Source organism: Sciurus carolinensis, chromosome 18 (genome assembly GCF_902686445.1).
Source record: "Sciurus carolinensis chromosome 18, mSciCar1.2, whole genome shotgun sequence".
Classification (NCBI taxonomy): domain Eukaryota; kingdom Metazoa; phylum Chordata; class Mammalia; order Rodentia; family Sciuridae; genus Sciurus; species Sciurus carolinensis.
The window spans coordinates 20,475,801-20,503,669 of NC_062230.1; the positions used below are offsets into that span (position 1 = coordinate 20,475,801).

Consider the following 27,869-nt stretch of genomic DNA (forward strand, 5'->3'; position numbering starts at 1 on the left):
GCAGTTTGAACATCCCTAATCCAAAACTTGGAAATCCAAAATCCCTGTTTGTTTACATATTTATTTTTAGTGCTGGGGATCAAACCCAGGGCCTCTTGTATGCCAGACTAGCTCTGTATCACTGAGCTACACCCAATCCTAAACATTTTGAGTGCCGACATGATGTCACCTGGAAACTTGCTTGCCTGGCCTTATGTGACTATTCACAGTCAAAACACCAATGCATTAAAAATATTGTCTGAAATTGCCTTTGGGCTATGTGCACAAGGTATGTATGAAGTGGAAATGAATTTCATGGGTCCCCGTCCCCCACAATATCTCCTTACGTATGTGCAGATATTCCAAAATCTGGAAAAATCACTTCTGGTCCAAAGCATCTTGGATAAGTGATAAGTAACCCGTATGAACAGCATTTTCCAGTTTCTAGAATCCAGTGTGCTCTGTTCCTCTGTGAGGAAGGTACTGCTACATCCCTTCTCCAGGGGAAAAAATGAAGACCAGAAAGCAGCTTCTCAGGGTCTTCCAGCAACTCACAAAGCCTGTCCTGCCTTGTCTGGCTGGCTCTGGTTTCACATGCATGGCTGGTGCTCTCAGCTAGGTGGTCTCTGTGGGCAAGGACCGGGGTTCCCACACCTCATTATCAAGCCCTCAATCAATCACATCCTCTCTTCTCTACCCACGTGCTCCACTTCAGCAGAGAAATAGGGCCAAGCGGAAGTTGATCGGATCGACATTACCAACAGGACCTGAATGACTGATGAGGTGGGTCTGCTGAAGGGCAAATGGGGGCTCCTGAGTATCGGGGGACAGCCCTGCCCATCTGGCCCAGGAGCTGAGTGCCACCCAGTGAGGAAGCTGAGGCTTCCTCACCCGACTCCAGGACCTGGCTGGCGGTCTCCCTGAGATATCTGCTTCTGGCCTGATCTCTGCTCTTACATCTTGGGGTCACCAGCGCCCTTCTGCCTGTGGCTCCCCCTCCCTGGCCTGAGTCCCCCTCCCCACACCCTTTTCCCCTTCCTAAGCTCTCCCGGTAGCCTCTTCTGTCTTTACCTTCTTCCCCCAACTCTCATTTGACAACTAACATTTCTCCTGCGGGCCAGAGCTTGTACAACTAATAATAACCAAAACCCGGCATCTTCCCACACGCTAGGCCCTGTTTGAAGTGCTCCATGCACAACAGCTCAATAGGCCCCAGTCATGAGTTTGTATTCTTTTTTCTCACAGAGGATGAAACTACAGCACAGAGAGGTTAAGTAACTTGCCTAAGATCACACAGCTATTCAGTGACAGTGGCATTTTGTGTGCATGATTGTCACAGGAGTCCTATCTCACTGGAATCAGCCTCCTCACCTGGTAGATGAGCCAAGCACAGGGAGTTCCATGCCATGACCAAAGTCACACTGAAGCTCCGAAAGTAGGAATGTAGGTCTGTTTGACTTTCCAGCCAAGGCCCTGACCCTTCCCAAGTTCATCTTCATTCCTGGACTGAGCCGGGCCAGGGATGGGAGTGTGGGCCTCATTACACAATGGGGAAACTGAGGTACAGTGTTGGACTCTAGCCTTGACCAGGAGGGTGCACCTGGGAAGGGTAGAGCGTCGCTGGGACTTGCACTGGAACGTCTCCTTCCAAGGCTGGTGTTTCTCTTCTGCAGCCCTGGCCGCCTGGGCTTCCTTCTCCATGCTCTGCAGACCTGGCCTTCCTCTTCTCCTGCTTCTGGTAGCTCAGTCCTTCCGGCCCTGCCTGCGCGTCACTGCCATTGAACACCCAGCGATGGGCCTCTGCTTGGGGTGAAGAGCACTCCCCGCCGCCGCCTTCCTCCAGCCCTCCCTGGGTGCCGGCCACGGCTGGAGAGTAGCAGGCACAAGCACCCCCACAGGGAAAGGGCCGCAGGTCCCAGGGCAGACGCCACATTTAGAGCAGCCCTCCGGGTGGACCGGACCAGCTGGACACCCAAGCCCCTTGCTGATGCTCTGAGGATAACTGCAGAGGACATCCTGTGGGGCGGGTGGGGCTCAGCGGCGGAGCCCCTGCCTAGCAGCACGAGGTCCTGGGTTCCATCCCAGCAACGATAACAACCAAAAAAAGAAAACCAACCTGGTGGGAAGCAGGACGTGCAGGGACGACGGCAGAGGTGAGTGTGTAGCAAGGGAGGGGCTTTGGGCCTCACCCACCACCCCTCTCCTGCGGGAGGGAGTTGTCCTACCCCCAGGGTCTCATCACCTGGGCTTGGAAGCCTCCAGCTGAGGCCCAGCTCCAGGTACCTCCTACCTCCCTGCCTCCACCCCAGGCCATCTTGGCCATCTTGGTCATCTTGGTTTTGCTGAGGGTTCGCTCCAAACCATAGAGCTGACATCAGAGAGTGTAGGGATTCCCCTCCCTCGCCCAAACCAAAAGGAGTTCCAGTCTTCATTCAGTCCTGGACCTGCTGTACGTCTTGAACAAAGCCCCCATCCCCCCAGCCATCTCAGCATCTGGAGGCCCCCACAGGGCTCAGAAAAGAACCAGAAACTCTCATGGATGGTTTTTCTGTGTTGTTGTTTTGTTTTTAACTCAGGGGTGCTTTACCACTGAGCTACAGCCCCAGCCCCTTCTTATTTTTTTATTTTGACACAGGATCTCACTAAGTGGCTGAGGCTAGCCTCAAACTTGCAATCCTCCTGCCTCAGCCTCCTGAGTCGCTGGGATTATAGGCCTGTGCCACTGTGCTTGGCTAGATGGTTGTTTTCTGATTTCACCACCCAGATTTTAGTTTCTCTAATAATCCTAGTGGCAGCCCTCGAAGATCATTGTCACATTTCCATGAGGACACTGAGGTCCAGGGCAGGTCAATGACTCACCTGAGGTTATCAGCAGGGCTGGCTCCACACCAGAGCCCACACCCCAGGCTTCCTGGTTTCCTTCCTACCAGTTCTCACCCCTCACCACATCCCCCTCTTTGTCCACTGGATCCATCCCAAGTCACAATACATCACCCGAGACCAACTTGTGGAAATGGAGGCTCAGGTAGCCAGAGGCTAGTCTGGACCCATCCTCCAAAAATATGAACCGAAGCTGCCACTGCTTTCAGTGACCCTCGGAGTACTTGCCAAGGATCTGCTCCACCCTAGGGCCATGTCCAGCAGCCCAGGTGCTCCTTTCCGTCCCTATAGCAAGAGGTCCAAGCCTGGGCAGGAGCAAAAGTCCAACGTGACCTCAGGGCTCAGGTTCGTTGTGGTCCTTCTGCTCCTTCCCGCTGACTTAGATGTCGCCAGCGACATCGCCAGAACCTGGATCAGACGTTTGTGGCGGAAACACATTTGTTTGACAATGATTTATTAAGCACCTCCTATCCTTGGCTTCTGGGGACACATCACTGCACTGAAAAGGCACAAATTCCCACACTTCTGGAACCCAGTCACGACACAAAATAAGAAGACGAACATTAGATATCAAAAATATATAAATGCTAGGTAGAAAATGGAGAGAGGGTTAGAATGTAGCAAGTTTGCATTTCTTCATAGGGTGGTTGGTGAAGGTCCCATTTGGGAAGGTGATAGTGGAGCAGGGACAGGAGAGAGTGAACTTTGCAGATGTCTGGAAGAATGTTCCAGACGGAAGGAGTAGCAAGTGTGAATACAGGCCTGAGGCTGGAGGGGGCTTGATGTTCTAGGAGTAAGGAGGGGTGCAGCATGGCTGGATCGAGGGCTAAGTGGGCAAGACGGAGCATGTGCAAGTTCCACTTGAGACAAGACGCGTGGCAAGAAGCATGAGCCATTTATCAGGGAGGCCAGTGACCAGGCTATGTGTGCAGGGAAGGCTGGGGAGAGGGAACCACCAAGAAGGCAGTTCTAGCAGAGAGAGCAACTTTGCAAAGGCAAACTCAAGTGTTCAACCTCGACTGCAGAGTCACCAGAGCTAGAATAGGGAGAGGATGGGATGAGGCTGGAGGGAAGCAGCAAGGGACAGGGGCCCAGGAGACTGTCATCAGAGATGGGGAGACGGGGTGCAAGATTTAAGAAGTGGCCAGCTATGGTGGTTCACACAGAAAAACCCAGCAACCTGGGAGGCTGAGGCAGGAGGATCATAAGTTCCAGGCCAGCCTCGGAAATTTAGTGAGACCCTGAGTCACTTGGTGAGACCCTGTCTCAAAAATATATACATATTAAAAGGGCTGGGGATGTGGCTGAGTGGTAAAGCATCCCTGGGTTCAATCCCCGGTACCAAACAAACAAACCAACACAAAAAGATTTGAGAAGAGCAGCGGCAGTCTCGCAGGGAGAGGTGGTGGAGAGTGGAAGGGAGGACCGCATACTCAAGCGGGTGAGAGGGGCGGCCATGCCTCCAGGGTGACAGGAAGGACTGGGGAATGCGTGGATGGCCAGTCAGTCCTTGGTCGGTCCTTACCATCCTCCTTGAGGTTTATGCCCCCAGACCTGGGGAGCCCCAGCTGCGTGGGAAATGGAGGAATGAGCTGCTACCACTGGGGGGCGCTGCAAGGAAACCTGTCTGACCAGGGACGCTCCAGCTCGGTTTCCTTCTCCTTCTCCCCCAGGAACCCTCTGGACAGCTCCCAGGGCAGCCACTGGTTCCCCCCTACCCTGGCACTCGGTCCTTCAAGCAGCCCTGGGGGCAGTGCCCAAGCAGAGCTTAGGAGACAGGGTGTGGGAAGGGGAAGCCCCCTTGGTTTCTGTCTCATAGCAGGGACCGGGCAGGGAAACCCCACAAGTCCTAAAAGGAAAGCGGCAGCGGTGGGTCTCGGGGAAGACCAAGAAACCCCCATCCCCTCCCTGAAGATGGGAAATCCAGGGTGTGGCTGAGGGCGGGGCTATGCTGGAAAGGAGAACCCTGCTTGATGTAGCCCAGCCCCGAAGAAACTCGGGGATTCTTGTGGTTTCTGGCTGAGCCCTGATCCTGACCTCACACAAGCCCACCCTGGCCACAGGCTGAGCCCTGATCCTCGCCCATAGATGGATTTCTGACCCTAAACAAGCCCATCCCAGAACAGAGCAGAGCCCCAGGACATAGATAGCTCTGACCCCAAACACAGACAGAGCCAGGATATGGGGCCCAAAGTAGATTCAGAGATCAACCTAGACTAAGTCCTGACCCTGGATACAGATGGGGCTTTAATCCTATATCTGATTCTGACCAGACTGAGCCCTTGACCCTGGATGGAGCCAGTTCTGGTCCCAGACATGTTCTTGGGCCTGAGTCTTATCCATCCTGACCCTGGTTATAGACAGCTCTGATGCCATCCCTGATGTCCTCAGACCACCCCACACCAACACTCATCCCAGCCACCATTTAGATCTGACGCACCTCTCTCTCTCTCTCTCCCTCTCTCTCTCTCCATACACCCCCCTCAGCCATCTGGTAAACTAGAAAGGATGAGGATGACTCAGAACCCCAAGTCCCCTCTAGTGGGCAGTCCCCTTACCTGGTCATCCATCTTTTGAAGGACAGTGGATGGGTGATGGCTCCCAGATGATGGTGACAGAGCAGAGAAGCAGGAGGGGGTTTGAGTCTCTGGGGCCCACCAACAAATAGAGCTGGACAGCATGCCCAAGAGGGGGGAATTGAGGAAAAAGCTAGAACGTGAGAGCCAGGAGCCCAGACTGTCGGAAACCCCAGCTTCCCGCCATCCCCCGTGCCTCCCACCCCCTCTGGGAAGGGAAATCACATTTCCCTATTTTAGCAAGGGGTGGTGAAAAGCAAATACAAAGTTGAAAGTACAAGTGGGACGGAAAGTGAAACAGTCCCCAGTATAAGACTCCCCCTACCCAGGAGATGGCTGGACAAAGAGGCTGGGCCCTGACATGGGCCAGACGGCAGGCAACCTTGGCTGGCGTGAGTGGGAGGCCAGGGCTGAAGCGGAGGGGCGGGAGGCTTGGTGGAGATGGGGCAGAGGATGGGAAGGCCTGACGGGTGTGGACGGGATCCATGGCACGGGGGCAACAACTTAGCCAAGACCAAGGACCCAGCTAGCTGGTGTCCAGGACTGACCATGGCATGAATGAGGTGGGGGGCCTGCGGTGGGAGGGTGGGGGGTGGGTCCAGGGCAGGGCACAGGATGGGACAGTTTTGCTGGCATGAATGGGAAGGATTGGACAGCCAAGTTGACCAGGACCAGGACGAGGCAGATAAATGATGAGTTTGAAGTCAATGAGCCAGAGCCAGATGGTGTGGCTGAGACTGAGCACTGAGGTGGGTCAGAGCAAGAGCAGCAGATGAGCTGGCACAATGCTCATGTGAGGCTGAAGCTGAGGAGCCAGCAGCCCAACAGGGCCCAAGGTCTTCAGTTCAAAGGTTGGAAGGAGGTCCCATCTGCAGTTGGTGGCTAAAGCATTCAGGGGCTGGTCCCAGAGCAGTAAGCAGAGGAGACGGTGGTATCACAGGTAGGGCCAAAGGCTTGAGGATGAGGAGAGAGCCTTCAAAGGCCAGGGCCAAGAACCCAGGACTGGATACAAAGGTAGGGAATGGCTGGGGACTCTAGAGCTCAGACAGGAAGAGGGGTAAGTACAGGTGACACATATCAACCTGGACAGGCAATAGCCACAAGGACCTGGGGGTACCCACTCTGTCCCCAACATAGAGTTAGGAAGAAGCCTATTCTGTCATGGGTCTCCAGGATGCCATAGGATCAGAGTGGCCCCCAAGCCAGGAAGCCAGAACGCCAGAGATCTTAGGCATGGCCCACACCCTGTGGAAGTCCATGGGTGGAAGTGGATGGTCCAGAAACTTCCCTTACCTTTTGCTGAGAAGCACTTTGAGGAGCAGAGCACAGAGATTAGAGATTAAGGGCCCTGGAGAGCAGCAAGATCAGGGATGGACGGGGGTTCAGTTTTGGTTTGAGTTTCGAGGGGAATTGTGTAACTTCATGGTGGCTAGATTTCCTCACCCCAAGGGAGAAACCACTGAACACTGTCCTCTTCCCAGGGCTCCCATCCTGTGGCCCCTCTTCCCCCTTTCCAGGAAAACAGGGTTTGAAGCACCCTCTGAAGCCAACCGGTCTGACCCCCACTTTGCAGATGGGTATCTGCAAAGAAAGGAGAGGCGACTCACTCGAGGGACAACCAGGATGAGAAACAGAGCCCCCCTCCCGGTTCAGACCCCCTCCCCTCCCAGAACCCCTGTCCTTCCAACTCCCACGCTGCAGATTTTCCCCAGATGGGCTCTGCTGCAGAACGACACCCCGCCTTGGAGGAGGACTTATCACTTGGGATAGAACAACTAATCATGCCATCCCTGGGACCCTAGTGGCCAGTTGAAGGCATCAGAGTCACCTGGCTGAGCCCAAGGAATCCTTGGCAGAACAGACAGTCCCCATTCCTGGGGCAGGTAGCTGCCGCCTCTGAGTTCCCTGGGGAAAGCACGTGGGCTCTGTGTCTGGACAGATCTGGAATCCAGCCCTGGCTCCCCCTCCCTCTGGCTCTCTGAACTCAGACCAGTCACCTCCACTGAGCCTCTGGTTCCTCCTCTGCAGAATGGAAAGAATACCCGCAACCAGGCTGCCACAGACAGTTGTGCCACTCAAAACAGGCCAGGGGAGCTAGTGGGGAGTCAAGACCCAGCCTCAGGTCTGCTTGCAAAAATGGGCACTCTGTGCAGACTCCATATGGTGGCCTCCGTGGTCCCCTTGAGGTTGGGAGGGGCGGTTTGAAGATACCTGAGGAAGTTCCCACGAAGTGCTTGCACATTGCGCAGGCTCAGAAAAGGCACGTGCCCTTTCTTCTCTAAGTTCTTCCCACGCCACATCTTGCTCCCCTTCCTTGTCTCACCAGGGCTCAGCCTGTTACTGCTGTCCTTGCTCCTGGTGCAAGCTGGTGTCTGGGGATTCCCAAGGCCCCCAGGGAGGGCCCCCCTGAGCCTGCAGGAGCTGCGCAGGGAGTTCACAGTCAGCCTGCATCTCGCCAGAAAGCTGCTCTCCAACGTCCGGGGCCAGGCCCACCGTTTTGTGAGTTTCCCCAATGCAGCTGGCTCCAGGGATGAGGAGACCCCCAATCCCTGTGGGCCACCACTAACAGACTTTGCCCTACAGGCCGAATCTCATCTGCCAGGAGTGAGGCTGGACCTGCTGCCCCTGGGACAGCAGCTCCCCAATGTTTCCCTGAACTTCCAGGCCTGGCGCCACCTCTCTGTGAGTGAAGGGCTGTTGGGGCGGGGCCGGGAAGCTGGCGACAGGCAGAAGAACACAGAGACAAGTTGGGGGTTGATTTGAGGATAGAATGTGGAAGAGGCTGAGTGTGTGGTTGGATATAAAGATGAACCAGAGATTTGGAAATGGGGTTAGGAAGAGGGAAAGGGTCGGGAGGGGAATGGAGTGGAGGGGGAATGAGCGGGATGGAGTTGGTGTTGCGGGGATGGGAAGAGAAGAAAGGTTGGTTAGAGGTGAGGATGAGGGCAAAAATCAGGTGGGGGATGGAGAAGGGATGAGGAGGGCTGGTGGGAACGGGGTGAGATGGGATGGGAAGATGGTGAGAATGCGTATGGAGGAAGGACGGAGTTGGGACCCGGCATGGGAATGAGGGTGGGAAAGAGGTTGGAAGTAGGGAGGAGACAGGATGGGAGGGTGGAGGGATGGAACCGAGAGGCAGATGCAGAGTGACAGGGACAGGGATGGGGTCAGAGGGGTGCAGCATGGGACAGGAAAAGGAAGTGGGAGACAGGTCAGAGACCCGGAGAAGGGAAATCTGATGAACACAGGAAGGAAGTGGGGATGGAGATGAGGTTGAGGACAAAAACCCCGAGGGAGCTGGGGTTGTGGCTCAGTGGCAGAGCGCGTGCCTGGTATGTGTGAGGCACTGGGTTCGATTCCCAGCTCCACAGATATATAAATAAAATACAGGTTCATCAACAACTAAAACAACAAAACCACGCGAGGATGGACAGGCACGTGGGACGGATGTGGGGCTGGGTTTGACAGGGTCATCCTTGACCTACCCTTTGCCCCTCCCTTCAATAGGACCCAGAGCGACTCTGCTTCCTCTCCATGATGCTCCGGCCCTTCCATGACCTGCTAGGAGGACTGGGGAGCCAGGGGGGCTGGACCAGCTCAGAAAGGACGCAGCTGTGGGCCATGCGACTGGATCTCTGGGACCTGCAATGGCACTTCCGCTTCCAGGTAGAGTGCCCACCCACCCTCTTTGACACCCGAGACCAATGCACAAAACTGAGGCTCATTGGTCCCCTTTAAAAAACACCCCCTGACCTCAGGTTGGGTGATCTGGGGGGAGATGTTCCTCCAAGCATGTGTGCAAGAATGTGTAGGAGTGTGTATCTTCTTTTGGGGGTTGGTCTTTAGTGAGATAAGTGCCCTTCTCCCTGTGATTCTGATGTCACCCAGATCCCCCTGAACATTTCTAAGGGCAAGAGAAATTTCAGTCTTAATAAAAAGGAAATGGAAAACACAAGCAGCAGAGAAACTAACTGTGCCATCCCCCACCATTTCTGATCCGGACACGATCCAAAATAGCAGAGAGGAACTTCCAGAATCCCAATCCATCCCCAGGGCAACCCAGCTTGGTGAGCATCCTCTTATTCCAAAACTTCCATCTTCTTAAATCAAAAAAGTCAGGTTAAGACATGTGAGATGAGGACATGGAAGATCTGAAGCAGGGGTATCCAGGGGCCTGGTGTCATCAGGAGCCACTGGGTTCAAATAAAGAATGAAGATTTGCTCAGGGTCTCTGCCTGGCCACTGTCAGGGCTATGGGTCTCTCTTCACAGGTGCTGGCTGCAGGATTCAACCTGCCTGAGGAGGAGGAGGAGGAGCAAGAGGAGGAGGGGAAGGGGCTGCTCCCAGGGGCTCCAGGGGACCCCGCACCATTATCGGCCCAGGTGTCCTGGCCCCGGCTGCTCTACACCTACCAGCTGCTGCGCTCCCTGGAGGTGGTCTTGTCCCGGGCTGTGCGGGACTTGCTGCTGCTGTCCAAGGCCGGCCACCCAGGTCTGGACTGGGGCTCTCAACACCCAGATCCCAGCCCTGATGGAGCGATCTTTTAGTCCCCTTCTCTCACTCTTTAGGACTTCAGGACTAGCTTCAGACCCTGCCCAATAACTTAAAGCCCCTCCAGTCCTTGCGAGATATTTATTTCTTGGATATTTATTTGCTGTCTAGGGAGATGACAGTTTATTTATTGTTTCATCCTGGCACACCGGTGCCTAATAAAGCCCTCTCACCCTCTCTGTGCTTCAATATCTTTTCACAGAAGGGGTGTCAGACACCCAAAGGGCCTGGAATGGAGCTGGCAGCCTCTGGTTACCCCAGAATCCCCTCTCTGTTCATTTGTTTTTGGGGGTCCTAGTCCACCTTCCCCCACTGTGACCTGCTCAACTGGCAGTTACCATAGCAACCAGCAGAGTTCTGAGACTGAGCTATCAGTCTGGAAACTCAAGGCAGCTGACCTGCTGCTGATGGATCTTTGAAACCAATTCGTGTTCCCAGGCCCTCCAGACCTCTTTCCTTTGGGTGGGCTTCCACCCCAGAGGTGTGTTACTCCTACACAGCTCTCTGAGGGGCCTGGGAATGGTTGGGACCCGAAGGGGTCTGAGAGGGAAGGCCGTGGGAGAAGTCTCCATTGCCCCAGTTTTCCCTGCAGTCTTCTGAGTGGCTGAGACAGGTTGGGAAGGTAACCAGGACAGGAACTCCTGAGAGTTGGAGCCGCCCAGTGGCACAGGAGTCTACAATCTGCACTGGAGAGTCAGATTCTTGAAGTTCATGGTCTTCACAGACATCTGGTTATGTTCACTCCATGAATGACACACCAAGAAAGCCAGGCCCAGAGGGTGGGAAGAATGCATCCAGGTGGCAGAGTCAGGGGTGAGCAGGGCCCAGGGGAGCCTGGTGACTCTCACAGCCTGGCTCAGCGTGGTCAAGTCTCAGTCACTGGGGCTTCGGCCGACCGAGTCGGGCTTGTAGCTCCTGCATCATGCCTGGGTGTGCCAGGCCAAACCTGGAGGTGGAAGACAGGCGCGTGCGAGGTGGTCCTCAGAGGCCCACAGCCTCCTCCCTACCCCAGCCCAGTGCCCTGGTGCCTACCCGTGTCCCAGAGGCTTTCTCCTGGCTGGTACTGGGGTCCCTTCAGGCCTTGGGGGGCTTGGCTCTGGGGTCTCCTCCAGCTGGAGTGGTCTCTGCTCAGGGTCTGACAGTCCCTCCTCGGGCTGGGGGCTGGGAGGGTCCTCTGGCTGCTCAGGGGCAAGGGTCCGCCGGAAAGAGGGCCGAGAGCGCCGCTGTGAGGAGCTTCGTGAGAGGAGTACACGGCTCCTTGGGACAGAGACGTCCAAGCGGGACCCAGGGAGCAGGTCCTGCAAGGAAGGGGACAGAGAGTTCTGTGGGCTGGCTTCTAGATTCAGCTTGTCCCATGCTGGACCCCACCAGAGCCCTCACCTCACACCAGCCGCTGTGAGTGTCCCCTCGGGCACTTCCTGCAGTCTCAGTCTCTGAGGGTCCAGGCAGGGCCTCCACAAGGGCCTGTTGTGTCGGCTGCCCCTCCTGGTCTTGGACATCCTCCAGGCCTTCTGGATCAGTCTCCTTGGCCTCTGGCCTCTGGCCTCCAGTTCCAGTGTCCTCCACATCCAGCAGCCTTTGTGCTTCCCCCTCAGGGTGGTGGTCCCCATGTTGCCCCTCACCGTCTTTCCTCTGCTCTCTAGCTTGCCATGCCCCTGCCTCTTCTTCCAACAGCGGCTGCTCTCCTGGGAGCCCCTCTGCCTCCACTATGGCCACAGCGTCCTCTGCTCTTGCTGCCTGGGAGCCTGAGATGACGTCCTCCATCCCACCACCTTCTTCTGCCACTGCAGGTCCCCCCACCTCTGCCGGCTCTCCTTCCCTGGCCTCTAAAGCCTCTCCTTCACCAGCTCTGCCAGTCATCTCCTTTTCTGCTGAGGCCTCTAGACCAAAATCCTGCCCATCTCCGTTCTCTCCCCCTGCAGCCTCCACCAGCTCTGCTTCTCCCTCAGCCTCCTCTCTCCCATACTCCTCCACCCAAACTGCCCCAGCTTCCCATTCTGACCCTTCCTCAGTCCCAGCAGCCCTCACAACCAGAACTGCCTCATCCTCCACAATCTCAGGAACCAAAGAACTGGTCTGTGTGTCCTCATGGTCCTGGAGACCCAGAGCTGCCTCCTGCAGCCTCCAGCCTCCCCTGGATGTTAGGTCTGCCTCCCGTGGTACTGAGGCCTCCACTTTGCTATCCTCAGTTTCTCTGGCCTCTGATTGTTCCAGTGACTGGCCTATCCCTGCCTCTTCCCCTGGGCTTCCCTGCAGTTCCTGGTTTTCTGCTACAAAGGCCTCCCCCTCCTCTGTCACACATCTTTGGATCTCTGGTAGTTCAGACTCCCAATCTCCTTTGGCCTTGGCCTCCAATGCCTGGCCTCCTGTAGCCTCTTCCTCCCCATCTTCAGCATCTGTTTTTACCTCCTGGGAATTTCTACTTCCCCTGTCCCTTCTCCTCTGGTTTCCCCAGGCTTCTCCTGCAGGGACCTCAGGATCCACAGACCCTGTGTGCCTATAACACTCCTCCAGTCTCCTCTCCATCTCTTCTTTCCTCAGGTCTGAAACTCTACCGAGTTCTTCCCAAAACCCCTGTTCTTCCTCAGGTTGCTCTGTTGGGGTCAGGACACCTCCCATCAGCTCAGGTTCCTGGTCTTCAGTGACTCTGTGTTTGAGGTCATCCCACTCCTCCTCCAACACTTCTTGGCTCCTCTGAGCCTCCTTACTTCTCTCCTCCACAAACTCATCAGACCTGGCCTCTGGGACTGCCTCCAAGTCAGAATCATCTCGAGCCTCTTTGTCCAGGGCCAGCTCAGCCTCTGAGGCCAGGCAACTCCCTTCCTCCGCCCGGCCCTCCTCTGCATGCACCTCCTCCTCCAGACCCACTCCATCAGCCCTGAACTGCAAGTCTTGCCTCCCGTCTGCCTCTTTCCCATGCTGATTGATCTCCCCTTCAAAGCACTCCCCTGCCTCCTCCTCTGACTCCCGGCCTTCTGCAGCCTCCCTCTCTGCTGTCTGGCCCTCAGCTGCCTCTTCTGTTTCCTCAGTGCCCAAGGCCTGGGTCTGCCTGGGGAAAAGCTTCACTTCAGTCTCTCTCTTCACTTCCTTTTCTTGAACTTCCTTGGTGGCCTTGTCTAGGGCACAGAGTTTCCCAGTAGCTTCTGGAATCCTTTCTCCTGAGACTGGCCCATATTCTGTCCCCCTGACTCCTGGGAGGTCAGCCTCTTCCCTGGCTAAGTCTGTCCAGACCTCCTCCCTGCCTGAGGAGGTTATTCTGGCCTCTTCTCTGCCCAAGGTTGCCCAGCCCTCAGACTCTACCCCTGTCCCCTGGGTCCTTATGCTTTGGCCACTCCTCACCACTACCAACCCCTCTTCTTCCCTCCCAGGCCCTCTGGTCCCAGACCCTTCAGTTTCTGCAACTGCCTCCGGAACCACTTGCTCTGTCTCCCCGCTGTCAGCGCCAGCCTTCACCTCAGGCTCTCTGTGCCAGGTCCACTCTGACTCCACCCCCCTGGCCATCCCTGGCTCTGTTGCCCTGACCTCTTCCTCCTCCTCCTCCTCCTCCTCCTCCTCTTGTTCCCAGGTTCTCAGCGTCTCCCCTCTGTTCACTTCCTGCTCACTAGGCTCCTGTCTCTCCTGGGATTGACTGCTCCTGTCTTGCTGAGCCCTGGACCCTGCCTCAGACTTCTTTCTAGCCTCCAGGGGGGCACTTGGCTCCTGGTCCCTGAAGGCCCTGGCTGCCTTCCAGGTCCCAGTGTCCTGCCCATCTGCTTGGGACCCGTGGGAGCTGCCTTTTCCCCAACCCCAGGTCTGTTCTGCAGCGGAGCTTCCCTCCAGGCACCTTCCAGCCTCTCCAGACCCTCCTGGCTTTCCAGATCCCCTGCTTTGGCTATCTCTAAGGCCCTCCAGGGTCTCCTGGGCTTCCTCCTCTCGAGTCTTCTCTGGCTTTCCTGCCGCCACCTCCCTCAGTTCTTTGGCTGCCTGTGCCTCCTGCTCTACAGTGGGGACCTCATCTCCCATGAGGTAGAACAAAAAGGCATTGAAGGAATCCTAGAAGAAAACGGTGAAGGTAAAGGCATGTGGGGAAGGCCAGGCCCGGCCCCTTCCCTGGATGCCCTGGGCCAGAGGAGCCCACAGTGAGGGAGAGGGGTTTGGGATCTGGGCAGACAGGGAGAACAGGATCTGCAGAAGGAATGAGAAGGGGCCTAGACTGGGGGTGTGGATGTGCTTTGGAGGAGAGGGATTGAAGCCCTGGGAAAGGAACCTGTAGTCCAAGGAGAGATTCAAAGGAAGGAGGGAAGGTGAAGACAGGGAATGGGGTGAATCTCTGGCATCTCTTTGCCCCTCTCACCAGTGCCCCCCTCAAAGCCTGATGCAGCCCAGGGAGGTGTAGCCGGAGGAAGTCCATCTTGTCTGTTTCTGTGTGTCCAGAAAGCTGATAATGACGGTCCCCACCCACCAAGACTTAAGCCAGTCTTCCCCAGGACCTTAGACACTTCCTCTTCCCCTGTCTCTCCCTGACGCATCCCCAGGCCCTGCCCACCTTCCCCAGGGCCACCGCAGTCTCCACCCCAGGTGGGGAAATGGGTGTACGTCACCTGTGGGACACAGGTGCACATTTAAAGTGCAAAGGGTGAAAATGGAAAAAAAAAAAAAAAAAGAAGTGGGAGCAAGGGACCTCAGAATTGGGGGTGGGGGAGGGGGCATGTGGCAACTGCAGCCGACTCAGGTCTTGTATTCACACCTCAGCCATTTCCGTCTGCCCCAAGCCACAGCCATTCTGAGAGAGGAAGCTGGGGTTTCTTGTTCCTGTTTTGCCTGGGGACAGAGAGGTGGAGTGAAGAAAGGGCTGGTGGGAGCTCTGGCTTCCCATTGCCGTGTCATTAATGCTTCCTTAGAGGATAAGGGGCTGGACTGGTGGCTCTGCCACCCATCCCCTCATCCGTGGTTATTCTTACAAAAAGGACTTGACTAACTTTGTTTTGTGCTTATTTGCATCTACCTCCCACACTCCTGTGAGTTCCTTGAGGGCAGAGGCCATGTAGGAAATGCTGCTGAATTTCTAGCACTCTGCCTGGATAGAACTATCTCATTTCTAATTGGTTGAGTGATCTGGGAAGCACATCATAAGGGGCACATTTCAAACAGCAGTCTGAAGGCCTGGTGGTGGGAAAGAGCTGTTAGAGATGGGCACAGGCAGTTGGAAGCCATAGCAGAGTTTTTCACAGGGGAAGGACATGATGAAGAAAAGCCAGGATTCTGCTTTACCTAGAGGAAGGTAAGAGAATGACTCCTTATTTGAGACTGTGTAGAGTGGTCTCCTCCCCCCCTCCCCTGCCCAACCCCACTTTTCCTAATTTCCTATAGCAGTTGGGTGAGATCACAGAATCAGAATCTTAGGACTTAGAATCTTAGAACTTCTGATGGAGCAGGAATCCTGCAGCGGTCTGCCCAATGACGCAGTGCTATTTCTTACTGCTAAATGGGTCTCTAAAGTCACCTTTAGATCGAATGTTGTGTGACAGTCGTTAGCCTTTTTCTTTTGGTACCTCAGTTTTTCTCATCTGTAAAACCAGGAGTTGGAATACTTCTGTGATATTTTTGGTACTAGGATAACATGGGAAAGAGTTTGGATACTGTCAATAGATAATTCAGAAAATCCCCACAGTTGGCTATTATCTTTATTTTAGGTTTCTAAAACAATACGTACGGATAACAGATTAAAATATGAGTGACTTGTGTTTGGCTGTGTGCTTTCAACCAGAACCGGTCCCGCGGGGAGAGGTGGGAAAAAGGCGGGTGGCCATATTTGTTCCTGGCAAGCTAAGGCGGCTGAAGAAGAGTTGAAGCCGCCCACGCCATGACTAGCACTGGCAGAATTCTGTCATGGTTTTCTGTGCCGGTAATCGTGGCTCTACTTGGCTCCCACCCGCTCCAGTTTAAAACCAGCGGTTCCAGGGCTCTCCTGCATTCTACCTTTCTCACGCCCTAAAGTTGAGAAGACCGAAAGCGAAGGCAAGAAGAGGACCCGGAAGTAGGGAGGACCTCCGAACACGTGATGGGGGAACCTGCGGGTGATGTCACGTGACCCACCAACCTGCCGCTGCTCCTTGGTGCGGAACATTCCGCTGTTCTTAAAGGTACAGGCCTTAGCCCCCGCCCCATGCCCCCCTGCTTTAGAGGGGACGGGGGCGGAGTCCGACCGGTGGGGCGTGGTGCGGAGTGGGAGCCAGATCGAGTCCTGGGCTCTTCTGATTGATCGTGTGGCGCGAATACAGCAGGCAGCTGGAGCTAGGTCGGGCAATGGGGCGTTGACCAGTCTCGCCTGTCGCAGACCCTCATCCACCCGGTCAGAGCCAACTCGCTGACTTTGGACCCTTCGGGGGATCTGAACTTGATGCCATGGGAGGTTGTGAGGGCTCCAGGTGGCGCCTTCCAAATTCCGAGAGTGAGTATTGTGGCCCGCCCCCTCCTCTGCCCCATCAACACCCGAGGGGCTTGGAATCTGGCTTGTCTGGGGAAGGCGCCCGCGGGGCAGTAGTGCATCTGAGAGTGGGAGGGGTCATACGCTCTTCTAATTCACAGGGGAGGAAACCACCTCTGAGCCCCAAGCCCCTCTGCTGGATCGTCAGAGTGCACATTGGAAGAATGCGGTGGGCTTTTGGTAAGCGCCTAAGAGTTCAGCTAAAATGGAAATGTAGCAGCCGGAAATGGAGGAGAAAAATTGAACCGTACAAAAAAGAAGCTGAAGCTACAAATATTTATTTAGTTAACTGATTTGCCCTGAAGCTGCCTGTGAATTTTCCAAAATCCACTCATTTACTTACCATCTTCACCTATTGGCCAGATCTTCAGTACCACCTGTAAGATCACTCCGTGTTCTTCAACCAACTCAGCCTCAGCCTAGGCATTTAAAAATACACATATTAAAAAAAAAAAGAAAGAAAGAAAGAAAGAAAGGAATTGAGCCACCACTTCAAGTGGAAAACCAATATTTTCCTAATGCATGTTCAAATAAATGGATCACTGCTAAAACTTTTTACAAGGTAATCTGTGTACCTTCCAGAAGCTTTCAGATACTGAGCCTTGAGAAGTACTACTAGCATTAGCTTACCCCATTAAGTCACAAGTTTTCAGTTCTTTGAATATTTCAATGAAATTGACCCAGGTGCCTTAAAATAGGTTGGAAATCATAATCTAGAGGTTATATGTGTGTTTTATATGTTCTTTCATTTATATCTTTTCAAATGCTATAATTATCTACCTATTTTCTCAAAAGAATAGAACTGTAAAAGCATGATATTTATATCCCAAGTTACCATAAATGGTGGTAGTTATTGCTCAATTTGAGTTTTTCTGTGTGTCCCACATCTGGAACAGTGGGACTTAATGAGTTAAACATGGAGGACTTGGGTGGCAGGTTGGGTTGGAAGTGGCTTCCCATGTAAATCTTTGGAAGAGTGACAACTTCTCTGAGCTTCAGTTTCCTCAACATTAAAATAGGAAGAGCCACTTCACAAGTTTGTGAAAAAGACCCATGAAATCTCTGACACTGGGCCCAATTTTTTTTCCTGCCACTGAGCACAGCTTTGGGAGATGAAAGTAAGTGAAGATCCCCTATGGATTACAGATGCCTTTGGCATTATTTTAACCTTTACAGCACCCTGTGGAGGTAGTCAGGTGAGACATTTATGTTCCCATGTTATACATGAGTTATACTGAGGCAACAGAAAAGGAAGTGACAGACTTGAGACCAGAATAGTCTTTTGGATTTCAAACCCTGGAATATTTTTATTGTTCTTCAGGGCATCAGTGGTTGAAAATGGCCCAGGAACTGAAACACATTTGGAGCTTAAAAGAAAAAGTTGTTAAAGATAGCTTTCTGGGAGGGGCCTCGGGAACTTGGAAGTGAACCCAAGTCTCCTATCCCCAAACCTGTATTTCTAACCCAACATTGAAAGAAGATGAGATCTGGTGAAGGACACAGGTAAGAAAGGATCACAGGCATGAAAGCAAGTGAAGATCTGTCCTGCTCATTCCAGGCTCCTGGGCCTTTGCAACAACTTCTCTTACGTGGTGATGCTCAGTGCTGCCCACGACATACTTAGACATGAGAGAGCCTCTGGGAACCAGAGCCATGTAAGTGAGTCCCTCTCCACCACCACCATGGTTAGTTCATATAGAAAGATTAGGACTCACCCTGGGGCAGAGGCCCCCCCCTCACGAAATAAAGTGACAGTGGGGCAAGGGAACTAGTCTTCCAGGCAATCAGGGCAGGGAAGATCCCTAAGAGATCAATAGGTGCCAAGTTGACAAACTCAAAAGTGGCATGGAAGGACTGTGGTTTATGGCAATGTTTCTTTTGCTTTTCTTTCTTATTTTTAAACCACTAGCCACACCCTTAGACCTTTTTATTTTATTTTGATACTGGGTCTCCCTAAGTTACTGAGGCTGGCCTGGAACTTGTGATCCACCTGCCTTAGCCTCCTGAGTCACTGGGATTACAGGTATGCGCTAACATGCCTACCTTTATGGCTGGGTTTCTTTTTTTTTTCTTTTTTGGTACCAGGGATTAAACTCAGGGGCACTTAACCACTGAGCCACATCCCCTAGCCCTTTTTTTCATTTAAAGATAGGGTCTTGCTGAGGTACTTAGGGCCTCACTAAATTGCTGAGGCTGGCTTTGAACTCATGATCCTCCTGCCTCAGCCTCCCTAGCCACTGGGATTACAGGCATGCACCACCACACCTGGCTATAGCTGGGTTTCATAACCTGGGGCTGGAGATTCTTAGTTGTGGGGCCATCTTGTCTGTGCCTTGTAGGATTTTAGCAGCATCCTGTGCTTCTGACCACTAGACGCCAGTAGCATACCCCTGACAAGCAAGTGGACAGCCAATAATGTTTCTAGACATTGACAGATGTTCCCCCGAGATTAGGATTGCCCCCAGTTGAGAACCACATGTCTAAAGTGAGCTGAAAGTACGTGCCCCATCCAAGCAGAGCAGCTACCACCACATTATCTTGTAGATCCAAAAGGGAATTTAGTTCCATCTTTCAAATTAGAGCAGAGCTGGAACTGGGGCCATGTCCTCCGCCTTCCTCCGTGTAAAGCTTTCTTCTCTCCCATCAGGTAGACCCAAGCCCGATGCCCATCCCCCACAACAGTTCATCTCGATTCGACTGCAACTCTGTCTCCACAGCTGTGAGTACTCAACTGGTTCCCCACTGCTAACCCCTTAGCACACTGCTGGGACTGTCCCGGTCACAGTTACTGAGAGTGCTCGTACCGGGCTCCTGTCATGAGTGGCACATGTTGACTCGTAACCTGCATGCCTGTCCTACGAGCTAGGTACTGTACACATTCCCCACTTTCCCGCTGAGGAAACTGAAGCTCAGAGAATGCGAATACCTTGACGGGGGCGGGGGGGGGGGGGGGGGGGGGGGGGGGACACGGGACGGACGGACATGAACCAGATCTGTCTGACTCCAGAGCCTGTATTTGTGGCAAGTCTCATTGCCTGGCTCCTGTCTTCCCTTGGCCATGTGGTTGGGAGGATTGTCCCCGGGAAAGCCTGGAGTCTCACTCTGTTCTCCCATTGCAGGCAGTGCTCCTGGCTGACATCCTTCCCACCCTCCTCATCAAGCTGCTGGCTCCTCTAGGCCTTCATCTGCTGCCCTACAGGTCTGGGTTGGGGTAGCTGGAGAAAGGGCTCGTGTGATCAGAGAGGAGGGAGGAGGGAGGGCAAGGGAGGTGGCAGGAGGCTGCAGAGCCAAGGGAGGAGGCTGACCTTCCACTTCCCCTTTCTCCATTCGCCCTTAGCCCTCGGGTGCTCCTCAGTGGGTTTGTTCTGCGGGCAGCTTTATCCTGGTTGCCTTTTCTCACTCAGTGGCAATCAGCCTGTGCGGTGAGTGCAGTTCCATGTCCAGTGAATGGGCCCAGAGGAACCTCAGCAGGGCATTCGTAGGGGGTGGTCTCCTTGGCTTCCTAGAGGAAAGGGATTATTTCTGTAGCCCACAGAAACCTGCTAGGGCTACCAAAAGCAGGAAATGGGAGGCAGGGCTATTTGGGGGGGTAGGTAGAGAAATGGGAGGATTGATGGAGATCGAGCTGAGCAGAGTCTGCCAGACTCCACCGTGGTGGGTGGAGGAGACGTGGAGGGGTCATCCCTGCTCCTGGCTGGATAACTGGGTACTGTTCTCTGCAAGAGGACGTGCAGAGAAGGGGGTTAGCTCTACTTCTCTGTCCAAGGGATCTGACTGATGCTGAGCTGATGCAGACAAGGCCATGGTCAAGCATCTTAGGGCCCTGGGGCTTCAGGTCCACTCTGTGCCTGTCCTCCTCCCAGGTGTGGTCCTGGCCAGCATCTCATCAGGTCTGGGGGAGGTCACCTTCCTCTCACTCACTGCCTTCTACCCCAGGTAAGCAACATGGCGGGGAGTGAGGACAGAGGCCATCCCCCGCCGACCACGGTCCTCCTGAGAGCACTGTGTTCTCCTTCCCAGGGCTGTGATCTCCTGGTGGTCCTCGGGCACTGGGGGAGCAGGGCTGCTGGGAGCACTTTCCTACTTGGGCCTCACCCAGGCTGGCCTCTCCCCACAGCACACCCTGCTTTCCATGCTGGGGATCCCTGCCCTGCTGCTCGCCAGGTGAGTAGCCCTGGGCTGGAAGGAAGAGGGATGGGAGAGGAAGGACTTGATCGTGTCCCGGTCTTCAGATCCCAACATTTTTGTTGAGGGGAGCGTGGATTGATTTTTTTTTTTTTTTTTTTGCACTAGAAATTGAAACCAGGGTGCTTAACCACTGAGCCACATCCCCAGCCCTTTTTATATTTTATTTAGAGACAAGGTCTCACTGAGTTGCTTAGGGCCTTGCTAAATTGCTGAGGCTCCTATGAGTTTGCAATCCTCCTGCCTCAGCCTCCCAAGCCACTGGGATTACAGGCGTGTGCCACCACACCCAGAGGAGTGTGGATTTTGTATCCTGGCAGACGTAGATTTTGGATACCACTACTCCAGTCTGGAGTCCTAGAGCTGCCACTTGTTAGCTGTGTGACATTGGACAAGTTACTTTGCCCATCTGACCCTCAGTTTCCCCATTTCAAATGGCAGTAGTTCTTGCTTTCTCACAAGTTGATAAGTGTGAAGCATTCAGCACAGTTTGGTTCCCAAGATGATTCTAGTAGTTCAAGGGTGGACTTTATTTGTTCTGTGTGCTTTCATAAGAATCAGGAAACAATTGTAACTGGCCAGTTGAACCTGTGACCTCACGGCTCATAGCTTCCTTAGGACAAGGCCAGGTAGAGAAAAGGAGTCAGTGTGAAGGAAACATTAAGTAAAAACTTACAGAGAGTGGGGTTGTGGGTCAGTGGTGGAGCACTTGCCTTGCATGTGTGGGCGCTGGGTTCGATCCTCAGCACCACATATATAAATAACAAAATAAAGTAGAAAAGTATTGTGTCCATCTACAACTAAAGAAAATCTAAAAAAGAAAACCTTACAGATAGGAAGAATGTAGAAATAGCAGATAACATGAAGCCAGAGCATAAGCGACTGAAGTTTGGGAAGTTCTGGCCTAGGCCAAAGTGAACATGAAATAGGCTATAACTAGAGGCGTCCTGAGAATGATAATGACAGGAAAACAGACCAGTCTGCTTGGAGGGAGGCAGCAAGCAAACAGTGACCTTGGTAGGTTTAAGGAGGCAAATTTCAGCTCAAGAAGGAAGCGTGTGTTCATAATTGGGACTCTGCAGCACAGAATGGGGTGCCCTGCAGGTGGTAAGCTCCCCACCTTTGGAAGCATACAAATATCAGGTGCACCATGGGAAGGAGTGACCTCTGGGGGCCTTTCCAGCCCCACAGGGGCTTGTTGACTTCTTCATTTTGCTCACTCTCAGCTATTTCTTGTTGCTCACATCTCCTGAGTCCCAGGACCCTGGAGGAGAAGACGAGGCAGACACTGGAGCTCGGCAGCCCCTCATAGGCACAGAGACCTCAGAGTTGAAGCCAGGTAGGAGACGCAGGCCCTCCGAGAGGTCACTTTCTGTCTTCGGGTTTTCCTCTTTTCCTCTCTGCAATGGGCACAGCCATTGCAGGATGCGGGTGGGAGTCAGGTAGGTTCCAGTCAAAACATTGTCCAAGAGCTGCTTACTGAGTACTGGCTGGGCCAGACATTCTGACTGCTTCGGGGATAGTGAATGCCCAAGACAAGGAGCTGAGACAGTTCACAAGCAAACCAATGAGTCAAAAAAAAGTTTTCACATACTGATTAATAAGCACAGGAAGGACATAAAATAGTGATATGTCACAATGACAGTCAAAGAGAAACAGGGAAGGATTGGGTGTTCTCCCTTAGGGAATGTTCTCCTTCAGAGAAGGGCTTTTGGAGGAGGTGACGTTTGGGCAGAGACTGTCTTGGTGAATAGGTTCCAGGCAGAGGGAACATGAGGAGCTATGACCCTGTGGGGGAATGAGCTCGGATGCTCTAGAAGCAGAAAAGTCAGCGAGGCTGGGGTGGCATCTGTTGAGGTATATACAGAGATATGAAGAGGTTTCATCTAGTTTACGTTTATTTTGTTTTTATTTTATTTTATTTTTTTAATGAGATGGGATTCCAAAATGTTGCCCAGGCTGGTCTTGAACTCCTGGACTCAAGCAATCCTCTCTCCTCAGCCTCCAGAGGAGCTGGACTTGAGGCACCGATGCACCTGGCTAACTTTGAGTGTGTGTGTGTGTGTGTGTTGCTGAGAATAGAATGTACTAGGCAAGTGGTGTACCACTAAGCTGTACCCCAGCCTTATTTTAAAAAATTGTGGTCATATAGAATGCGAAACTGGATGTGGTAGCACATGCCTATAATCCCAGAGACTCAGAAGGCTGAGGTAGGAGAATCGCAAGTTTGCCGCCAGTCTAGGCAACTTAGTGAGAACCCTGTCTCAAAATAAAAATAAAGAGGGCTGGGGGTATAGCTCAGTGGTAGGCTTCTTGGCTAGCATGCATGAGGCCCTGGGTCCAATTCCCAGCAACCCAAAAAGAAAGAAAGGAAGGAAGTTGTGGTTGTACCTGCCTGCAGTCCCAGTGATTCAGGAGACTGAGGCAGGAGGATCACAAGTTTGAGACCAGCCTGGACAACTTAGCAAAATCTACCTCAGAGTAAAAAATAAAAAGGACAAGGGCTGGGGATGTGACTCAGTGAGAGCACTTGCCTAGCATGCACCAGGCTCTGGGTTCCATCCCCAGCACCACAAAAATAAATAGATAGATGATAGATAGTTGATAAATAGATAGGACTAGAGGTGTAACTCAATGGTTGAGCGCCCCTGGGTTCTACCCTAGAACCACAAAAAAAAAAAAAAATACATAAATACATAAATAAATACATACATACATACATTAAAAAAAAAAAAAAAAACCTAACCAACCTACCTGGTTTTTTATATATGTATATCCCTAGCCCTTTTTATTTTTCAAGATTGGGCCTCACTAAGTTGTCCAGGCTGGCCTCAAACTTGCTGCCTCCAGCCTCAGCCTCCTGAGTCACTGGGATTGCAGGCGTGTGCCACCATGTTAAGCACTACATTACCTAAGTGTGCACTGTGGTGTCACTTAAGTGTGTCCACACTGCTGTGTTGGCTGGTGCTACTGGCACCGCTGGCCGAGTCCTCAGCGCTCTGACTTCCTCTGTCCCTCTCTCCCTGCTCCCCTGCAGGCTCCAGCTGGAACCTCTCCCTCCAGGAAAGATGGACCGTGTTCAAGGTTCGAGTGGTGGCAGCAGTGCGTGCCTGCGGGCGGCGACCACCCTGGGCCTTCCGCTTACACGTTCCAACTCTTCCAGGGCCTGCTGTGCTACATCATCCCCCTGGTGCTGGTCTACTTTGCTGAGTATTTTATCAACCAGGGACTTGTGAGTGAGGGGTGTCGGGAGGGATGTGGAAGTACCATTTGGATGGACCCAGCATCCCCACCCATCTCTCCTGTCTGGTCTTTGCTGCAGTTTGAGCTTCTGTTTTTCCGGAACACATCCCTGAGTCATGCTCAGCAGTACCGCTGGTGAGAGGCGGAACAGAAGGTGTCAGGGGACAGTGGGCTGGGAGGTCCCCTTGATGATGGGTACCTGGGGTGATGGGGCTGCCCTGCCCAGCTGGCACCCAGAGGGGCTTCCTCCTCCCCGCCCCCCCCTCAGGTACCAGATGCTGTACCAGGCTGGCGTCTTCGCCTCCCGCTCTTCTCTCCGTTGCTGTCGCATCCGCTTCATCTGGGTCCTGGCCCTGCTGCAGGTACCAAGCTCCTTCCCTTCCTCCACTCCCACCTTGGCTCCCAGCTTCCTCAGGCCCTGTTGCTTCCCTCCCTCATCAGGAAGTGTTTGCTGTGCACTAACATTTCTAAGCAGAGAGTCCAAAGGCCACAAGGGTCCCATGTAAAATGTGTGGCGCCAGCAACCAGGCAAACCTGTGTGCAAATCCCAGCTTCTGTACTCAGTAGCTGTGTGACTCAGGACAGGTCTCTGAACCTCTCTGAGCCTCACTTTCCTCATCTGTAAATCAGTTGTGGAGGAGTCGGGCTGTAGCTCAGTGATAGGGCACTTATTTGCCTAGCATGTACAAGCTCTGGGTTTGATCTCCAGCACTGCAGAAAATAAAAAATAAACCAGATGTGGGCAGCATCTGTTTCTCACTAGTTGTTAGAAGTAGAAATGAGAAGAACAGTAAGACAAGATTTTGTGTTGTGTTTTCATCAGTTAGAGGCACTTGTTCAATGATTATTTATACACACCTCATGGAAAGAGACAGGATTTCTTTTTTGGTACCAAGGATTAAACCCAGGGATGCTTAACCACTGAGCCACATCCCCAGCCCTTTTTTTATATTTTATTTTGAGATAGGGTCACGCTAAGTTGCATAGGGTCTTGCTAAATTGCTGAGACTGGCTTTGAACTCAGGATCCTCCTGCCTCAGACTTCTGAGCTACTGGAAAGAGACAGAATTTCAAATAATATTTCTACATATAGGAAAATATACAGTTTTTTCATTCTGGATGTTCATTATAATACAGTCAGTGATATTGCGGTCAAAGGGCTGGTTACCTATTTTAGTAAATAATTTCTGGTGACCAAATTCAACTATGCTTGGCAAAGAGTCACCTATAGTTTTAGCAACATACACCGTTCTCAGCAATGGTCTAACCAAAGGAGTGTGACATGACCAGCACTCATTATTTCAAAGTTGCAACCTACATCCCTGAAGGTAATTGTTTTTTGTTTGTTTTTAATATGTTCTTTTTAGTTGTCAATGGACCTTTATTTTATTTATTTTTATGTGGTGCTAAGAATCGAACCCAGGGCCTCACACATGCCAGGCAAGTGCTCTGCCCCTGAGCCACAACCCCAGCATCCCTGAAGGTAATTGTTAAAATAAACCTTCCTCTTCAGGCTAAGCATCCCTAATCGGGAACTGTAAGTATCCAAAATTTGCTACTCTTTGAGCAGGGAGATGCAACCACAAGCAGAAATTTCTGTGCCATGAAATTTTGTTTTATGCACAAAATTATTAGAAATACTGTATCAAATTACCTTCAGGTAATATGTATAAGGTTTATCTGAAACACAAGTGAATTTTGTGTTTAGATATGGGTCCCATATTCCAAAGATATATTATATGCAAGTATTCCAAAATCTGAAATCCAAATAATGGGATACATAACACATGTTGCCCTTAAAGTGTAAGAAATGTTGGGCACCATAGTACACACCTATAATCCCAGCAACTTGGGAGGCTGAGGCAGGAGGATTGCAAGTTCAAGGCCAGCCTCAGCAACTTAGCAAGACCCTGTCTCAAAATAAAAAGGGCCGGGGATGTAGCTCACTCAGTGTAAAACACCCCTGGGTTCAAATCCCAGTAGAAGAAAAAAAATGATTGATAACTAGATACAGAATATACTTTAAACAGATTATACTTTGATGTTATGACAGCAACTTGTAAATATTCTCCTTCTTCCTTATTTATCCGAGTAGTGCTGCCAGCTCGGGGCTTGTACCCACAAAGTCCCAAATTGTGGTATTGACATTTGTGACTCATGGTTCTTCTAGATGCTGCTGAAACATGTAGCTTATAGTTTGAGGTATATGTTTAACCAAGGCTGCTTCATAGAATTAGGGCTCAAAATCATTTATTGCCACTCCATTACAGAACTGGTTTGCGGTGTCACCCAGCACATTAGTGTTCCCAGGGCGTGTTCTTTTTAATGCACCTCACCCTTACTGAATTAGGACCTCTTAGGGGGAGGCCTGCATGGTGCATATTTAACAAGGCCCCCAGGGATCCTGCTGATGGACTGGGGCACAAAGGAGAGGCCTGCACCTCAGATGGGGGTCAGGGAGGTTTCCTAAAAGTAGTCAGAACATCCAAACAGGGTTTGTCACCTCAGCATTCTTGACATTAGGACTGGATAATCCTCTGTTACGGGGGGCTGTCCTGTGCACGGTGGGGTATTTAGCAGCATCCCTGGCCTCTACCCACTTGATGCCAGTGGCACACCCCAGCTGTGGCAATCAGAAATGCCTCCCATGTTGCCAAGTGTTCCCTGGGCCGCTGGTCTCAGACCGGTAAATGTGAGGAGGGGACACTCTGTTCAAGGAGCCCTTGGCAGGAGGAGGTGCTCATGGGAGTGACTGTGATCCTGGTTGAGCTGAGATCCAAGTGAGGAAGGGTGGGACAGCGTTCCAGGCAGTAGGAGTGATGGGAGCAAAAGGAAAAGGGGAGGGACCTACAGATGGAGACAGGGGATAGGGTGGGCCCAGGCCTAACGGATCTGAGTCTGTGGGTCCAGCTGGGTATTGGGATTTTTTTTTTAACTTTTTTTTTTTAAATATATGTTTTAGTTGTAGATGGACACAATCCCTTTGTTTTATTTTATTTTTAAAGATCTCATTCTTTAGGGTTTTGTTCTTTTTTTTAATACTTTGTTTTAGTTGTAGGTGGACACAATGCCTTTATTTTATTTTTATGTGGTGCTGCAAATTGAACCGAGTGCCTCACACATGCTAGGGGAGCGCTCTACCACTGAGCCACAACACAGCCCACCTGCATTTTATTTTTATGTGGTGCTGAGGATCGAACCCAGGGCCTCACTCATGTTAGGCAGGCGCTCTACCACTGAGCCACAATCCCAGCCCCAGTATTGGGATTTTATTCAGGCCTGTCAGCTCTGTCCAGTGTGTCCCAGAAATGGGAGCTACTGGATGTGATGCCCAGCCACCCTCTGTCCCTGCTCTGGTCCCACACTCACCTCCCCTCCGTCTGTGCCCACAGTGCCTCAACCTGGCCTTCCTACTGGCAGATGTACTGTTGACCTTCCTGCCAAGCATCTACATGGTCTTCCTGATCATCCTTTACGAGGGGCTCCTGGGGGGTGCGGCCTACGTGAACACCTTCCACAACATTGCTCTGGAGGTCAGTACCGGCCGGCGAGGGCTGTGGGGATCTCTCTGAGGGAGTCAGGGCAGAGACCTCAAGCACTGAAGCCTCACCCCTGCTCTCTGCTCTCCCAGACCAGTGACCAGCACCGAGAGTTTGCCATGGCAGCCGCCTGTATCTCTGACACCCTGGGGATCTCCCTGTCGGGGGTCCTGGCCCTGCCTTTGCATGACTTCCTCTGCAGTCTGCCCTGACACTGGTTGGAGCCCAGGATAGACTGACCTCTGGGCAGGTCAGATGGCCAGGCCTGCCCCAGACCCCATCCCTGAGTTCTGCCTGGCCTTCCCCGCCAGGCCTGCAGGGTGGGAAGTGCTGAGACCTGTTTCCCGTGACCATGGGACAGCCATCGTCTCCCACTCTCAAGCTGGTCTCGGGAGTTTCTTCATGGCATCTTGCCCTCTGAATAAATGCCTATTTTATCAACTGACTTCT

At 52.6% G+C, this 27,869-nt stretch overlaps 3 protein-coding genes across 3 annotated transcripts; 2 read left to right on the forward strand and 1 right to left on the reverse strand.

Annotated features, from left to right (window-relative positions):
• Positions 1–5,776: 5,776 nt before the first annotated feature.
• Positions 5,777–10,157, forward strand: Il27 (interleukin 27). The gene is made up of 5 exons (XM_047533522.1): positions 5,777–5,827; positions 7,762–7,934; positions 8,019–8,117; positions 8,943–9,101; positions 9,707–10,157. The coding sequence occupies exons 1-5, from the start codon at positions 5,797–5,799 to the stop codon at positions 9,980–9,982; spliced, it is 738 nt and encodes a 245-aa protein (XP_047389478.1). The 5' UTR covers positions 5,777–5,796; the 3' UTR covers positions 9,983–10,157.
• Positions 9,542–14,480, reverse strand: Apobr (apolipoprotein B receptor). Its single transcript, XM_047533520.1, has 4 exons — positions 14,320–14,480; positions 11,367–14,018; positions 11,019–11,284; positions 9,542–10,932 (listed from the first exon to the last, which is right to left on the reverse strand). Exons 1-4 carry the CDS (start codon positions 14,374–14,376, stop codon positions 10,863–10,865), a joined length of 3,045 nt encoding a protein of 1,014 aa, XP_047389476.1. The 5' UTR covers positions 14,377–14,480; the 3' UTR covers positions 9,542–10,862.
• Positions 14,481–14,789: 309 nt separating this feature from the next.
• On the forward strand, positions 14,790–27,864 carry Cln3 (CLN3 lysosomal/endosomal transmembrane protein, battenin). Its single transcript, XM_047533521.1, is given in 18 exon segments — positions 14,790–15,246; positions 15,907–16,108; positions 16,247–16,416; positions 16,554–16,632; positions 18,011–18,107; positions 19,100–19,171; positions 19,572–19,651; positions 19,790–19,809; positions 19,812–19,874; positions 20,316–20,388; positions 20,473–20,616; positions 21,864–21,976; positions 23,675–23,721; positions 23,801–23,869; positions 23,960–24,015; positions 24,149–24,242; positions 27,273–27,413; positions 27,512–27,864. Coding segments are annotated over 16 exon segments (1,314 nt in total). The 5' UTR covers positions 14,790–15,246; positions 15,907–16,108; positions 16,247–16,370; the 3' UTR covers positions 27,632–27,864.
• The last annotated feature ends 5 nt before the right edge of the window (positions 27,865–27,869 follow it).